The sequence below is a fragment of the Ipomoea nil genome, unplaced genomic scaffold, assembly GCF_001879475.1.
Source record: "Ipomoea nil cultivar Tokyo-kokei standard unplaced genomic scaffold, Asagao_1.1 scaffold0980, whole genome shotgun sequence".
Classification (NCBI taxonomy): Eukaryota; Viridiplantae; Streptophyta; class Magnoliopsida; order Solanales; family Convolvulaceae; genus Ipomoea; species Ipomoea nil.
Genome location: NW_017617408.1, coordinates 3,475,747 through 3,493,981, shown reverse-complemented (window position 1 = coordinate 3,493,981; position 18,235 = coordinate 3,475,747). Strand labels below are relative to the sequence as shown.

The window sequence follows — 18,235 nt, the reverse complement described above, 5'->3', positions numbered from 1 at the left end:
ACTTAAGGCCAACTACCAACCATCTACGCTAGTCCCAAGCCACGAAAAAACTAAGCTCAAATGGCCAAGGCAACTAAACAAACAACTAACAACAAGCTAACAACCAAATCAAACAAGGGGCGCACCAACTAGACTAAACAACTAAGTAAACAACTACCAACGAGCCGGAAACCAAAACAAACAAGGAAAGAAACGAGCTTACCTTCAACTCCAGCCTAGGAGGAATCATCCTCCGAATCCTCGTCATCCTCGTCCGAAGCTTCCTCGGCTCCACCTCGGCTAGAACTAGCTTCTAGCACATCCAGCCTTTGATTCACGGTGACCAGCTGAGCTTTCATGAAGGAAAAACCTTCTTCAATCATCCGATTTTGTTATCGGAGAAGGGTCACCACACGTTCCTCGTGGGTCATGGCATCGTGCTCTTTCTTCGTCCTCACCTGTTTTCTTCTCAATCTCTCCTCACTCTCGGGACTACTTTCTTCAGCCTCTTCTCCTTCCTCTTCATCTTCTTCCTCTTCATCTCCTCCCAAGCTTTGCACTACTTGATTCAACTTCCCAACGGAAATCTCAAGCTGTTCAACCAAGGAGCTCCTCTCAGCAGGGGGTTTCTTTGCTACTTCCTCCAAGGTGATGTAGTCATTACTTTCCAATTGAAACAGATTGCAACTTCGGAGATTCACGGCATCCAAAACCATCTTGCCCACTGGCTTGGGCACATACCCATCCACTTTCACTCCTTTTCTTCAAGAAAATCCAACTCAAAACCATACCATAGGGCAGACTTTTATGGTTATGGTCCCTACAATAGTCCATGTGTTGCAACATCAAATAGGGCAGGTTGAACTTCACTTTGTGTTTGAGGCAAAAGGTAAAGGTGCATTCCAACTTTCCCAACAAGCTACTTTTATTGTTGTTAGGAAACAAGCAATCCGAAACAAGCATGGCCTCGTGGCCTGGGTAAAACCACTTTTCCTCCTACCTAACAAAAAGCTCAAATAATTCTGATAGCCCATGTTACTCGTCTCAATCCAAAAATCACCACTGTACTGGGAGACCTCGGTGGTCATCAAACTCAAAAGCTGAGCTAACCGTTTCTCGGTCAAGGAAATCTTTACACCTCCACCTTTGAGGTGATTTCCAACTTTCCCCCATCCTTAGTCACACTCATGTGACGATAGAACTCTTTCACCAAATTCGGGTAAATCTCGGTTCTAACCGCAAGATACCCATCTAAGAAGCCTTGATAATTTAACATATCCAACATTGAGCTTGAAAAAGATTCGGGGTCAAAAGCGTTACCTTCCAAAACCAAGTAATGGACATCCACCCATCCCACTCTTCTCGCGGTTTTTGACCTTATAGGCATGATGTGAGATGTCCAAGATGAGGTAGACCCAAAACTTCTCCCTTTTTCTTCTTTTCTTCTCCCTTTTTTCTTTCGGCCTACTAGCGATTCTGGCAGATCGGTGGTGGCGAGGTGCGGTGTTGTTGCGGCGGCGACGAGCTCCGGCGGCAACTCCCGGCGAGACAAAGGTGACGGGCGGTGGTCGACGGGCAGAGGAGGTCGACGGGCAGAGGGCTTCTTGGTTGATGGTGCGCACGGGTGGGAGAGAAAGAGAGAGGGGGAAGGGTTTTGGAAAAAGAAGATTTTAATTTAGGGATTTTTGGGGTAGGTTTTGTAGAATAAATTAAAATGAATTTATTTGGTAGAGAGTTTAAGAAACACAATTGTTCTAGATGGTTCAAGGGATGGTTTAGAAACAAGACACCTGTAACACCCCAAAATTTGACTTCCAAAACTTTCGTTAATGACATTACAATTCAAAACTTAGTACTAAAAAAATAAATTTTCTTATAAATTGTACTTCAAATAATTCGTAATTCAAATTCTAACACTTATATGATGATACCGCCACATATAACCTATCAAGACTAGATGCAAGGCTAATCACAAAACTGTCAAATACTTCAATTACAACTATTACATTTATTCTCTTCTTCTTCTAACGCGCTCTTTCACTTCAAGCTTCATAAATCCCTGCTCACATTTTTTTTTCAAGAAACACATAACAAGCAGTGGAGATTACCAAAACATGCTAAGTAAGGGTTACTGTGCCCGGAAACAAAATTTAAAATAAAATAAGGTACATTACTTTCAAATATAACCTTTCTTTCAAAATCACTTACAAATCCTTCTTCATTTCATCAACAACCAATAGCCACATCAAAATGTACCTTTAAATATTTAATTCATTTTCAACATACAAATAATCATTTTGGAAGAACATCACCACAATAATAATTAGCCACAAGGCTTACTTAAAATCCGATATGTGTTTTTAAAATATTTGCTTTCTCTTTTCAAGTAAATACAAGTTTTTATGAAAAACCACCAATCACATAAATGATCACGAAATCACATATCCGGTAACATAAATGGGCATAAGATCCCATAGCCGATATAAATGGGCATAAGATCCCATAGCCGATATAAATGGGCATATGATCCCATAGCCGATATAAATGGGCATAAGATCCCATAGCCAATATAAATGGGCATAAAATCTCATAGCCAATATAAATGGGTATCAAATCCCATAGCCAATATAAATGGGTATCAAATCTCATAGCCAATATAAATGGGTATAAAATCCCATAGCCAATATAAATGTCATAAAGTCCCATAGCCAATATAAATGGGTATAAAATCACATAACCAATATAAATGGGCATCAAATCCCATAGCCAAAATAAATGGGCATCAAATCCCATAGCCAAAATAAATGGGCATAAAGTCCCATAGCCAATATAAATGGGTATAAAATCCCATAGCCAATATAAATGGACATCAAATCCCATAGCCAATATAAATGAGTATAAAATCACATAGCCAATATAAATGGGCATCAAATCCCATAGCCAAAATAAATGGGCATAAAGTCTCATAGCCAATATAAATGGGTATAAAATCCCATAGCCAATATAAATGGGCATCAAATCCCATAGCCAAAATAAATGGGCATAAAGTCCCATAGCCAATATAAATGGGTATAAAAACCAATAGCCAATATAAATGCGTATCAAATCCCATAGCCAAAATAAATGGGCATAAAGTCCCATTGCCAATATAAATGGGTATAAAATCACATAGCCAATATAAATGGGCATCAAATCGCATAGCCAAAATAAATGGGCATAAAGTCCCATAGCCAATATAAATGGGTATAAAATCCCATAGCCAATATAAATGGGCATCAAATCCCATAGCCAAAAGAAATGGGTATAAAATCCCATAACCAATATAAATGGGTATCAAATCCCATAGCTAATATAAATGGGTATAAAATTCCATAGCCAATATAAATGGGTATCAAATCCCATAGCCAATATAAATGGGTGTAAAAACCAATAGCCAATATAAATGGGTATCAAATCCCATAGCCAAAATAAATGGGCATAAAGTCCCATTGCCAATATAAATGGGTATAAAATCATATAGCCAATATAAATGGGCATCAAATCGCATTGCCAAAATAAATGGGCATAAAGTCTCATAGCCAATATAAATGGGTATAAAATCCCATAGCCAATATAAATGTGCATCAAATCCCATAGCCAAAATAAATGGGTATAAAATCGCATAGCCAATATAAATGGGTATCAAATCCCATAACCAATATAAATGGGTATAAAATCCCATAGCAAATATAAATGGGTATCAAATCCCATAGCCAATATAAATGGGTATCAAATCTCATAGCCAATATAAATGGGCAACAAATCTCATAGCCAAAATAAATGGGAATAAAATCCCATAGTCAATATAAATGGGTATAAAATTCCATAGCCAATATAAATGGGTATATGTATACATACGGAAATTCTTTTTTTTTTTCGTAAATAATTTTTTTTATAGGAATAAGGGTTAAATAGGCCATCGAACTGCATCCAATAATGCAATTAGGCCACCGAACTTTAAAAAGCAACAATTAGCTCCCTGAACTAACTAATTCTATTCAATTAGTCCAATTTGTAGGTTTTGGAGGTTGTTAGCAGGTGAACCCTAATTTATAATATTTTTAAAAAATTATTATTTAAAATAATTATTTAAAATTAAAATAATAAAAAAAAAAAAGATATCGTCTCCGCCGGAGACAAAGAAACCTTCTTCGTCTCCGGCCATGGAGACGGAATTAACTTCTTCGTCTCTAGCCGGAGACGAAGAAGGTTCCTTCGTCTCCGGCCAGAGACGAAGAAATTAACTCCGTCTCCATGGCCGGAGACGAAGAAACTCTTCGTCTCCATGACCGGAGACGAAGAGTCTCTTCGTCTACGGCCATGGAGACGAAGATATTCTTCGTCTCCGGCTATGGAGATCCAGACAAAGACGAAGAAGGTTTCTTCGTCTCCGGCAAGTTTCTTCGTCTCCGTCTCCATGGCCGGAGACGAAGAAACCTTCTTCGTCTCCGGCGTGTCGATCTGTTTTTTTTGTTTTTTTTATTTTTTTAATTATTAATATTAAATAATTATTTTAAATAATAATTAAATTTTTTTTTAAAGGGGTGACCTGCTAACAACTTGGAAACCTACAAATTAGACTAATTGAATAGATTTCGTTAGTTCAGGGACCCAATTGTAGCTTTTTAAAGTTCGGTGGCCTAATTGCATTATTGAGTGCAGTTTGATGGCCTATTTGACCCTTATTCCTTTTTTATATTACTGTACATATATATACAATTACATATCTATATAAATTAGATTTTTATTATTATACTTTATTTATACATTACAATAAAGTACGTGTATATATATATATATATATATATATATATATATATATATATATATATATATATATATGTGTGTGTGTGTGTGTGTGTGTGTGTGTGTATATATATATATATATTGCAAAAATAAACTATATTAAGATTATTGTTATATGTATTATATTTGTTTTATAGAATCATACAGTGTAACATAAAAATAAAATAATAACTTTTCCTCTAGAAAACATTTACGGTAATATATTTAGATATAATTCATACCACAAAATCAACCAACCCAAATGTCATAGTAGTACATTTTCGACTAATACATCATACCAACAGCATGCCAATATCATACCAACATTTCCAAATCACACTTGATCATTTCATAAAATAATTCATTTCATTCATAACTTTCAACCAATCAAAAATCTATTTTTTAAAACAAAGATGGGCAAAGTAAAATGAAGAAAACCACTTAACGGGTAGTCAATTCCTCAAAACAAAGCTAAAAAGCCTACTCTTGATCTCTTGGAAAGAAAAAGAAATGGAAGAAGACTTGATCAATTCTTGATGGTTGAAGAAGAAGGAACAATTTTATGTTTACAGATGAAAATTTCGGCCACGGAGAGACAAAGGTGAGATGAAATTTCTTGGCCAATAATGAGAGGAAAACCCAGGGGAAAGTTACGGCCAATAAGAAGAAAAAAATGAAGGAGAAATATCTTTGTCTTGGTCAACATGAATAAAAAGGAAATGATAATTTTTAATAATGAAAAATAAAGGTGATGGAGAAATTATTAACAAGAATTAAGGTAGGTTAGGGAGTAATGAATGCTAATTAGTTGACCAAGATTTATCCACATGCTAAATGAACTTGGACACAAATCACGACCACATTCCTAATCTTATATGTATAACAAAATCTTATTTAATGTTTAGCATATATTTCATCCAAATTACATATATATGGTACATATCATCAAATAGTTTGATGGTAAGAATAGTTTGATGGTAAGAATGTGGATAATGACATGAAAGTTGTAATGGTTTGATGGTAAGAATCTTGCTATTGCAAATGAAAGGTGTAGGGTTCAAACCTCATTATAACCAATTTTATTTTTCTTAAATATGAAGATTAAACATTTTTTCTACTTAAATAATTTAAAATTTTTGGGGTATCACAACACCAATAACACGATAAAAGACACCAAATCCTAACATGGATTCCTTACACATCGTTTTAAACATATGAAACATCTAGAAGACTCCCAAAGAGCCCAATAATTCAACAACGGGAGGTCAAAACATCAATACCAAGAAGAAAAGGATCACGGGGAACAAATCCCCGCAATCAACCATGATGTTCCCCGCGGGTGGGGCCGCGGGTAGGCCCCCACCCGTGGGCCTACCCGCGGGGTACATATCCATTTCCACTTCGTTCCCCGTGGGTGGGGCGGCGGGTAGGCCACAGCTCGTTGTTCCGCCCGCGGGGTACACAACCTGCAGATCAATTTTTCTCTTCGGGAAAATTTATCAACAAAGCTATGTACAAGTCCAAAACACCCTAAAATCTCACACACAACAATGATGTGACTTTAACCCAAGAAATAGCCTAGCAATGGCATTCAAGAAACCTAAATACAAGCTCTAAACATGCATCATCACAAGATCATGCATCAAATCTCACAAATTACATCAAGAACATCAAATAGAAGCCAATAATCATTCATAGCAATAGAAAATAGGATTTGTATAGCATGTGTTACCATTGTAGACTACAACTTCTCCTTTACACCCTCCTAAGCCTCTTCTTAGAGTTCCTCTTCTCCACTAACTTCTTATACAAGCCAAAACACAAGAAAGATTCTATCTTAGATAAAGACACCCAAAAGATGACTAAAAACACTAAATAGCTATGAACCTTACTATAACACCCCGTGTTACGGCCTCTAACCCAGACTAATTATTTAATTGCTTACCATTAAAAGAGGTTTAAATTCCCTTAATTAATTAAGAAGGGTCCACCATGGATCATGGACCCTTATCATTAAACCAAACCCTTAGTCCTATAAGGAATAGAATAAGTGAATCCTTACCTTTCAGACCTTAGTTAGGACTCTTAAATATATATAAGGACCTATGAGGCACCTAAAAATCCCACCACAATAGATTCCACCACACAAGAATTCCCAGGAATTCCCATGTCACCAAACGTAGGAGAAATCATGAAGAGGAGATCTTAGAGAAAGAACCTTAGTAGCCTAGGATTCTAATTAAGGCTAAGAGGTAACCCATGTCTCAACAAAACCTATTTTCCTTGCTAAATCTTCTTCATTGGCTTCTTGATATCTGAATTTGTGCTCGAGTCTTGATAAAACTTTGCCTGAGATCTATATTGTGTTTATGATATGATCTTGAGGTTTATGTGTTGATCTTGATGCTTATGTGATAATCTTGAAGTTCTTGATTATATGATAAGTTATATAAACGATCTTGTGTTTTAATTATGACTAGAGCCCTAGGGTTATAACATGGATTTCGTATTGTGTTATTCTTGGTATGTCTGGGTGGGATTTTGCATGATCGGGTGTTGAGTCTTGGCATGTTTAGGAGTCGTGTTAGGATGTATTTGGGTGTGGTTCTTGGTTTTAATCCGTTACTTGATTACGTGGTGTCGTCATTTGTGTTTGAATGTGTCTGGACATGGTTTTGGGTTCCACGAGGGATCTCGGGACCAATTTATTACATAGGAGTCAGTGGGGGTAGGTGGGGGCAGGGGTACCCGCCACCATGCCCCAATCCCAGCGTGTGACACCCCAAAAATCCACACTCCAATCCATGAATTAATTGAGTAATTAATTCTATTTCTTTTGAGGAATTGATTCCTAAAATCCTGATTTTTGATACTCAAGGACTAGTATTTGACTAGTCAATCTTTAAGTGGTGTTGTACCTTGTGCTTTGAGAGGAGTTCCCTTGTTCCTTACACTTTCTAAGAGTTAGTAAGGGTATCCTTGTCTTTTCACCAAGAGTTAGTTTTGTAACCTAAACCTAGAAGACTTCTTCATTTTTCATCCCTTACAATTCCTAGAAAATATCTCTACCTTCTCTCTAGAATAGAAGAGTAGCTTGTTCTTCAAGCCAAGTGAGACCTTTGTCAAGATTCCAAGTCTTTTTGGTTCCATCTTAGTTGTCTTTTGCTTAAAGGTGGGATCTTTATGATCTTTTGGTTTGATCTTGAAGTGGGTTTGGCTAGTGAGCTTAGTGGAGAGCTTGTTGTGGTGTAAGAGGAGTCTTTTGGTCTTCAAGAGGTAACCCATGCTCTACAAAACCTATTTTGCTTACCTATATATGATTTCTTGGCTTCTATTTGTGTTTTGCTATGAAATGTGAGAGTTTATGCATTTATCTTGTGATATTGCATATCTAGAGCTTGTGTTTAGGATTCCTTTGTGCCATTGCTTGGCACTTTCCTTGGTTCAAGTCATTTTGTTGTGTTTGGTGAGATTTGGCATGTTTTGGACTTGAATTTGTGTTTGGAGAAGAAAATCCCCGAAGGGACTGTTTGACACAGGAGCGTGTACCCGCGGGCGGAACGGCGGGGAGAGCCCTACCCGCCGCCCACCCGCCAGTACACGGGAATGTGGGTGTTGTACCCGCGGGCAGAACCACGGGTAGGGGCCTACCCGTGGGTCCACCCGCGGGGAACACAGTGGCGTGGTGATGGGATTCGTTCCCCGTGATTCGTTTGTCTCGGTCTTTGATTTTTTGGCTTCCCGATGTTCTTTTGTGGAACTATTTGAGCGTCTTCTTTATGTTTCGTAGGTCTAGAACTACATGGTAGGTATCCAAGTAGGATCTTTGGTGTCTTGAATCGTGCTAAGTGTTCAACATTGTGTTTCGTTGAACCATGTGGTGTCTTGTGTTCCTCGGAACTATCTTGATTTTCCCCGTTGTTAAGCATGCTAGTTCGTTGTCTTTGTACTAGCGTGTGTGTCGTTCGTACCTTCCGTTTGGTTGATGATAACTTGTGTTATTCATCGTTGTTGTTGTGGGCTATGACCTATTCCTTGATTGAGTGTGTTTCATACCTTCTTTGCAATCCGTTGATTGATTCGTGTGAGTGGTGGTGCGTGTGTGGCTCTACCTGGATTGCACGATTAGTGGTATGGGACACTAGTCACCAAGGTATTGCAGCGGTCCTCGTGGTGGCCGTGACGTGATTATGGAGCTGTGGCTGAGTCCACGTGATTGGGGGATAACATTGTGTCATTCGCGCATGTGTTGCCGTGATTGGTGGGTTTTCGTTGGTGGTTATAGGTGGGGGACGACGGTCCCGGCGGAATAAGGTTGGACTTAGCTGTACAGGGGATTTCTGGAGGTAATGGTTGGCTTTCAAGGTACAAGGTTGGGTGTAGCCATAAGGTTGGAACAGGGCATAAGGAAGGCATATCAACTCGTGTTGGGTGATGTCACGAGGGCTTGTGTAGCCGTTGTGGTGAGTTCTCTTCTCTCGTGACGTGTGTAGTCACCGAGCCTTGTGGTGTTTCGGCATGTGTTGCCGTTGGGTGAGTCTTTATCCTTGTGTGTGGTTAACCTTTGTGGTTGGGATGTGTTCCCGGTGTTATCCTTGTGAGTGGTGAGTCTTGTGTTGTCTTGTGATCTTGGTTTTAACTTATATATATGTATTCCATTTCGAAAATGGTTTTTATATTATATATCTACCTATTTATGATACTTAATGGTATTGGTGGGTTGCCAGCATTATTCGCTGACCGGGCGTCGCCCCGATGTTTATCTTTGTATCTTTCAGGTGTTGAGTAGTCGAGCGCGATGTCTAAAGCCGGTAGCTTAGCACCTGTATCTTTAGACTGTGTTTTTGTGGTCTGCGTGCCAATGGTTTTAGTTTGATGTTTTGGGATAGTGATACACTTGCAGATTGTTTGCCGTAGCGTTTACCTTGTGAGGTAGACGTGGCGTGACACCCTGTTGGATTTCTTTTATCCAGTTTCGTTTTATCTTCCGCTGTGCTAGTTTGTCATCTAATCTGCATGTGTTAAAACTTGTTTTTAGGTCTTGTTTTGGGGGTTGTTACAGTGGGTATCAGAGCCTAGGTTTAGAGCCTATGAAGAGTTAAGTCTAGACTTTCTAAGTTTTTAAGTGTGTTTTGAGACCTCTAAGCGACCTTAAGAAGCTAAGTGTTAGGCTTAAGACTCTAGGTTGCGCGGTGAGATGTGTGTTGCTTTCTGTCTTGCTTGCTTGTTCTTTTGGTAACCTTGTTGTTGTAGCAGAAGTCTGTGATGCCTCCTCGCCCATGAACCGCAGTGTTTGAAGATGTGGGTGAAGTGGTTACGAAATCTCGGTTGGTTGAATCTAGCAGTGCCTCTGGGGTAGTTGAGCGGTGGATCCGGAGTGGTACGTCTACAAGAGTAAGTCCTAGTGCAGCTACCTTGCCAGTACTCCGTGATGCAAGAAAATATGGGAGGTTAGAGGTTCATCATTCGGCTGTAGGGTCATCTCAAGAGAGGGTGCTCACCTTAAATGAAGTCCGAACAGGTGACAGTGACGTAGTAGTGGGAACCTTCCTTGTGCAATCTGTGCCAGCAACAGTCTTGTTTGATTCAGGGGCGTCTAACTCGTTTATATCACCTGGCCTCGTGAAGAAGTTGGGCTTATCTGGGGGCGCTGGAGTGAGGTTTAATGTGAAGGTAGTGTCGGGAGAAGTTAGGGTGTGTGACCGTCTTTTTGAGGGCATCAAGATTTGTATCAAAGGTGAAGAGTTTTCGAGTGATCTAATCCAGTACGACTTGGACGGGATGGATGTAGTCCTAGGTATGGACTGGTTGGGGCAGTTTAGAGCTCAAATCTTGTGCAAAGATCAGAAGGTAGTGCTACGAGGACCCAGCGGGAAAAGAGTGTCATACCGTGGAAAGATGGAAGAACCCGGAATTAAGCTGGTGTCTATGGTGAAGATGAAGAGGTAGATGGACAAGGGCAATGATGTGTACTTGTGCTCCGTCGAGAACTTGGAGGTAGCTCAATCGATACCTGTAGTCCGTGAGTTCCTTGATGTTTTTCCCGAAGAAATACCGGGTATGCCGCCTGCTAGGGAAGTGGAGTTTTCAGTGGATCTTATGCCGGGCACTGCACCCATCTCTAAAGCCCCATATCATTTGGCTACGGCAGAAATGCAAGAGTTGAAGGCTCAATTGCAAGAACTCCTTGACAAGGGTTACATTCGGCCAAGTGCATCGCCTTGGGGAGCTCCGGTGTTGTTTGTAAAGAAGAAAGACGGGAGTATGAGGTTGTGTATCGACTACCGGGAGCTGAATCAAGTTACCATCAAGAACAAATACCCCCTTCCAAGAATTGATGATTTGTTTGATCAACTCCGTGGCGCAGGAGTGTTCTCCAAAGTTGATTTGAGGTCAGGATACCATCAGATAAGGGTAGCAGACAAGGATATCCCGAAGACTGCATTTCGGACTCGGTACGGTCACTACGAGTTTACGGTTATGCCTTTCGGTTTGACTAATGCCCCTGCAGTTTTCATGGACCTGATGAACAGAGTATTCAAATCTCACCTCGATGATTTTGTGATTGTATTCATCGACGATATCTTGGTTTATTCAAAAGATAAGGAGGAACATGTCGGGCACCTTCGGACGGTATTTCAAATCTTGCGGGAAAAGCAGTTGTACGCCAAGTTTTCTAAGTGCGAGTTTTGGAAAGACAGTGTGACGTTTCTAGGCCATGTGATTGATAGTAGAGGGATTTCTGTGGATCCGGACAAGATACGGGCAGTGAAGGAATGGACTGCACCTTCATTGGTGTTGGAAGTAAGAAGTTTTCTTGGATTAGCGGGTTACTATCGCAGGTTTGTGTTAGACTTTGCCAAGGTGGCTCAACCGTTGACTAAGTTGTTAAGAAAAGAAGTGCCTTTCGTTTGGAATCAAGCTTGTGAATCAGCATTCCGAGATTTGAAAGAGAGGCTCACGTCTGCACCAGTCTTAATTTTGCCGTCGGGAACGGAAGGGTTTGAGGTATACAGTGATGCGTCCAAGAAAGGACTAGGTTGTGTGTTGATGCAAAACGGGAGAGTGATTGCTTATGCCTCACGTCAGCTTAAGGTTCACGAAGAGAATTACCCTACCCACGACTTGGAATTGGCCGCCGTGGTGTTTGCTTTGATAATTTGGAGGCATTATCTCTATGGGGTGCGTTGCAAGATCTTCACGGATCACAAGAGTCTCAAATATATCTTTACCCAAAAGGATCTCAATATGCGGCAACGTAGGTGGTTAGAACTCATCAAGGACTATGAGTTAGGCATTCAGTATCATGAGGGAAGAGCTAATGTGGTGGCGGACGCCTTAAGTCGAAAATCGAAGCATACCGCTAGTTCTATTTGGGTGGTGGCGGATGAGCTTTGTAATGAGCTTCAACGGATGAGCTTGGAAGTGGTGGAACAAGGAGATGTGGAGGCAGAAGTTCATTGCTATAACTTAAGGGTTGTACCTACGTTTCTGGGAGAGATCAAGGAAGAGCAGCAAAAGGATATGTTTTTTACCAAGGTAAGGGATGACCAAGCTAGAGGAAAATGGGGACCGTTTGAGTTATCCGCGGATGGAGTGTTGAGGTACAAAAGCCGTGTGTGCATACCCGCGTCATGTGATCAGTGGAAGCGACGGATTTTGGAGGAAGGTCATAACACACCCTATTCGGTTCACCCCGGAGGAGACAAGTTATACAAGGATGTGAAGGGCTTCTTCTGGTGGCCTAACATGAAGAAGGAAGTTGCAGAGTTTGTTGGGAAATGCCTTAACTGTCAGAAGGTAAAAGCCGAGCGTTGCAAGGTAAAGGGGTTGGTACAACCGTTAGAAATTCCACAAGGGAAATGGGATTCTATATCTATGGATTTCGTGGGAGGATTACCGACGACCCGTTCGGGTAAGGACAAAATCTGGGTGATAGTTGATCGTTTGACCAAGACTGCCCGCCTCATTGCAATGAAGGAGACCTGGACAATGACACAGTTGGCTCAAGCCTATGTCAACCAAGTGGTAAAGTATCATGGAGTTCTGAGGGATATTATCTCCGATAGAGATTCAAGGTTCTTGTCTCAATTTTGGAAGTCCTTGCAAGCAGCCCTTGGAACTAAGCTAAGCCTCAGTACTGCTTTCCACCCAGCCACCGATGGACAGACAGAAAGGACTATACAGACTATCGAGGATTTGTTGAGAGCTTGTATGTTAGACTTTCAAGGATCGTGGGAGGATCATCTGGATTTGATAGAGTTCTCTTACAACAATAGTTACCATTCGAGTATCTGCATGGCACCTTATAAAGCTCTCTATGGACAGAAGTGTCGCAGTCCGCTTTGTTGGGAAGATCTTGTTAATCCGATAGTGTTGGGACCACAGTACTTGTTGGACACATCCGAGAAAGTTAAACAGATCCAAGAAAGGATGAAAGCGGCTCAGAATCGCCAAAAGTCTTATGCTGATTTGGCTAGAAGACAGGTGGAGTTTTCGGTTGGGGATAAGGTTTGGTTGAAGGTATCTCCCACCCGGGGAGTAATGCGGTTTGGGAAGAAAGGGAAGTTGAGCCCTAGGTTTATAGGCCCGTATGAAATCTTGGAGAGGATTGGGAGTTTGGCTTACCGTTTGGCGTTGCCTTTGGAGTTGGATAGAGTACATAACGTGTTCCACGTATCGCAGCTCAAGAGATATGTTCATGATCCGGCTCATGTTTTACCACCGGAAGTGTTACCGATAGATGAAGATTTGTCTTATGAAGAAAGGCCGCTCAGAATTTTGGACTTCAAGACTCGGGACACTCGTAGGAAATCTGTTAAGATGGTAAAGGTTTGGTGGTCTCATCATGGGGTTGAGGAAGCTACTTGGGAGCTGGAGGCATCGATGCGGGAGCGGTACCCTGAGTTGTTTATGGAAGGTACCTCGTTTTCTTAGGTTGTTGTGTGCCTTGTGTGCTTGCTTGTTTTGTTTGTCGCCTTGTTGCTTAGCTAGCTTGTTAGTTGGTGTTTGGGTTAGTGGTTGAGTTCTTGGTTGTAGTCTAGAAGTTGGGAGTTGTGTTGAGGTTAGAGTTCTTGATGCTCAATCTATCCGTTTGTTGACCTTTTTTCCAATCCTTCAATTCGTAATGTCTTCTTCTTTGCTTTGGAACCCTTGTGAGAACTTTTGGAGTTTTTGACCAAAAGGGATATTCTTGAAACTTCTAGTCACAATTTTGTTTCCTTGTTACTTTTGTTCTTAATTCGTTGTATCCAAGTTCCGGGGACGAAACTTCTTTGAAGGGGGAGAGGATGTGACACCCCAAAAATCCACACTCCAATCCATGAATTAATTGAGTAATTAATTCTATTTCTTTTGAGGAATTGATTCCTAAAATCCTGATTTTTGATACTCAAGGACTAGTATTTGACTAGTCAATCTTTAAGTGGTGTTGTACCTTGTGCTTTGAGAGGGGTTCCCTTGTTCCTTACACATTCTAAGAGTTAGTAAGGGTATCCTTGTCTTTTCACCAAGAGTTAGTTTTGTAACCTAAACCTAGAAGACTTCTTCATTTTTCATCCCTTACAATTCCTAGAAAATATCTCTACCTTCTCTCTAGAATAGAAGAGTAGCTTGTTCTTCAAGCCAAGTGAGACCTTTGTCAAGATTCCAAGTTTTGCTTCAAAGATTCAATCTTTCACCTATTTGGGCATCTAGGAGGGTAAGATCTAAGCTTGTCTAGTCTTTTTGGTTCCATCTTAGTTGTCTTTTTCTTAAAGGTGGGATCTTTATGATCTTTTGGTTTGATCTTGAAGTGGGTTTGGCTAGTGAGCTTAGTGGAGAGCTTGTTGTGGTGTAAGAGGAGTCTTTTGGTCTTCAAGAGGTAACCCATGCTCTACAAAACCTATTTTGCTTACTTATATATGATTTCTTGGCTTCTATTTGTGTTTTGCTATGAAATGTGAGAGTTTATGCATTTATCTTGTGATATTGCATATCTAGAGCTTGTGTTTAGGATTCCTTTGTACCATTGCTTGGCATTTTCCTTGGTTCAAGTCATTTTGTTGTGTTTGGTGAGATTTGGTATGTTTTGGACTTGAATTTGTGTTTGGAGAAGAAAATCCCCAAAGGGACTGTTTGGCGCCATGCTATCGTCTTTCTGGTCAGTGTTTATAAGAACGTTAAATTAGAGTCTGATGCACTTCTTATGAAGTGATAAGTGGGGAAGGGTTTTAGAACGGGGAAGGGTAAAGTGCGGGAAGGTTATGTGTATGTTTCACAATCTCACCGCGCGTCCTAAAATTCCTGAGTCCTACGTTCCTAGGTACCTAGAGTTCAAGCCTAATGTCCTAAAGTCCGGTCTTAAGAGTCTTTTCCTAGGGTCAAACTTAGGCTCTGATACCAACTGTAACACCCCAGATTTTCAAGACTTTTTAAAACTTATAATAAACGTAGAATCTCATTAAATCCCAAGAAATAAATGCAAGCGTACGGGGTACTATGCCACACCTGGGCTAGAGAACCCAAGTGCACAGGCTAACTAACTAATATCCTCAAAGCGTAATTACGTAAACGTGGCACGCAGGCCAAAAAGGAAAACTATCTGCTTCTATACTCCAAGTTCTAGCGCGCTCCAGTGACTTAATCTTCTGTGCCTGAAAGCCAAATATATCTGTTCAGCGAGAGATGCTGGTAACCCACTCCAACGCGTTGAAATACAATACATATAGAGATATATATAGATATACGAAAACCATTTTGAGCATGAAGATATATCCTACGAACTCTAGCTTTAAAACCGGGAATGACTCGACAGATAAGGCCAGACACAAGCAAAAGTTATAACGAGCATTTGCAGTTCACAACAGATAAGGCAGATAAGGCAAAGCATAACAATAATCACAACCCAACATAAATCCCATAGTCACATCCCCCAAGACACTCGTAATCACAACTCGTCCATGTCACAACACATAACACACTTTGTTGGCGCCACAGGACCAATCGCATGCCCATACATGAGGGTCAGCGCATATAGCTCTGACACGGCCCCGCAGCACCCTGCCCCGTATCGCAACGCGGAGGGGTCGATCGCAACCGACCGATGAACCGCAGCTCATCATAGTGTTTGATCGCAACCAAACAGTGGACCGTAGCCCAAGAGAATGTCATCTGGCCGCAGCCAGGAAAGAGGACGAACCGCAGCTCGTATAGAAACGTTTGATCGCAACCAAACGGTGGACCGCAGCCCAAGAGTATCAATCTGACCGCAGCCAGCTTCTGAACCGCAGCTCAGGATAACCAATCCGATCGCAACCGAATTGGAGTAACACCCACACATAACACATAGCAAGCACATGCAACTCATATTACACATTGGGAAGGGGGAGAAAGCGCATAACAAAACCTATGCGTGATCCATCACATACTAAGAATAGTCCTAAAGGGTTCATACTCCTTCCACCTAGGTCAACGGGATACCAATTCAACTAGCATGCAATATAATAGACTCATAAACCTACGAACGGTACCCGAAACATCAAACTAGACATTGGCACGATAAACGGAGTCCGTTGGGACACCACGGGGAACAGCGGAACATCAAACGGGGAAGCCGGGAACCCAAGGTGGGGAAAATTCCAGCGGGTAGCCGGTGGGTGGGGGCCACCCGCCGGCTGCCCGCCGGAAAGTACTGTTCCGGGCAGCGGGTCGCCGGCGGGCAGCTGCCCGCCCGCCGGCTACCCGCTGCCGGGCGGTGTTTCACGGCCGTGGGTAGGTGGCGGGTCCCCTACCCCCCACTGACTCTTTTCATCACTTTTGCGCCCCGGGAACCATTGTGGAACCCGAAACCATGCTTAGACACCTTACAACGCAATTAACGACAACACGTAGACAATTAACGGATCAAATATGAGAAACGAATGGCACATAACCTATCATGCTTTTCTAGACATAATCAACACCCAAACATGCGATTTCCCCACCCCACAATCCAAGAATCATAACATCCGATACAACCTAGGGTTCTACTCACTTTTATATCAACAAGGATACGATTCGTCTTCTAATTGCAAGATTCGGTAAGAATAACACATAACCATCAAGAGCATCACACAATTATCAAGAACAACACATAATCATCAAGAACTCCATATAATCATCAAGAACTCCATAATTATCAAGAATCTCCCAATATCAAGATTATCAAGATCCCTCATGGGATCATCACATCAAACATCAATAATCATCATCATATCTCGCCAATCACAATAATATGGGGGAAACTCTAAGGGGAATCATAGCTATGAAAATAGGTTTTGTTGAGACATGGGTTACCTCTTAGCCTTAATTAACTCCTTGGCTATGAAGGATCTTTCTTTAAGCTTTCTTGATTTCTTGATTTCTCCTAGGGGAATTCTTGGAGCTCTTTGGGTGGTGAGATATTATTGTGGCGGGGATTCTAGGTGCCCCCTAAGTTCTCTATTTATAGATCTAGGGATCTTATTTAGGGTCTAATCCTATTGGGATTAGGGGTTGGGTTTAGAGATGGGGGCCCATGGACTATGGTGGGCCTTTTTCCCTAATTAATCATTATAATTTATTCTTTCTCTTGGGCTATTGATTAATTAATTAAATGGTTTTAGGGGCCGTAACACGGGGTGTTACACTCTCCCCCCCTTACAAGGGGCTTCGTCCTCGAAGCCCGGTGTTATAGTCCATCCATTCACCCCTAGACACCTCGTAGTTTGGCCTCCTGATTAGGGATGCGGCCTTACGTTTGCCTTGGCTTGGGGTAGGCTGGACTTTTTGGTGGTGTTGTGATAGAGAAGTTCTGGTGTACCTCGGTTTCCTGCGCTGGAACTGGATGCCCCACGAGTGCCCAAAGCGACCTCGATCGCTGCTACCCTCTGATCGAGTGCGCGTGTGGTGCAAATCAAGGATGAGAACCCTTCTTCCATGATTTGGTTTTGTCGGTTGAGTTGTGCGAGGATGCGTTCATTGACCGAACCCTCGTCTTGTCCCCTCGGGTTCCCTCTTGGCTGTGGGTGCACTGACGGGTTAGGCCCGTCTTCCTCCTCTTGTACCTCATTTCCCTCCGTACCTCCGCAATCTTGCATGGCTCGCTTGAGCTTTTTGTTGGAGATGTCCAACCGATCAACCAATTCCCTACGTTCCTCCTCGGGTTTTTGGCAAATTTCTTCGAGGGTGAGATAGTGTCCTCCTTCGGTGTAGTAGATGTCGTTGCGGCGGAGGTTTTGGGTATTGAAAACCATGCCATTGGCGGTTTTGACCTCGGTGTGGCTTAGGTCTACCCCCTTTTTTCTCCATGATCCAACTTAGGATCATCCCGTAGGGTAGGCTAAGCCGGTTCTTTGTCTTGCAGAACTCTATGTGCTTTAGCATGAGTGCCGGCATGTTGAACTTGATTTTATGTTTTAGGAGATACGCAAAG

General features: G+C 41.7%; 1 protein-coding gene across 1 annotated transcript; it reads left to right on the top strand.

The window, feature by feature from the left end:
• The first annotated feature begins 792 nt into the window (after positions 1-792).
• LOC109179834 lies at positions 793-10,752 on the top strand. Its single transcript, XM_019329312.1, has 2 exons — positions 793-868; positions 10,094-10,752. Exons 1-2 carry the CDS (start codon positions 793-795, stop codon positions 10,750-10,752), a joined length of 735 nt encoding a protein of 244 aa, XP_019184857.1.
• The last annotated feature ends 7,483 nt before the right edge of the window (positions 10,753-18,235 follow it).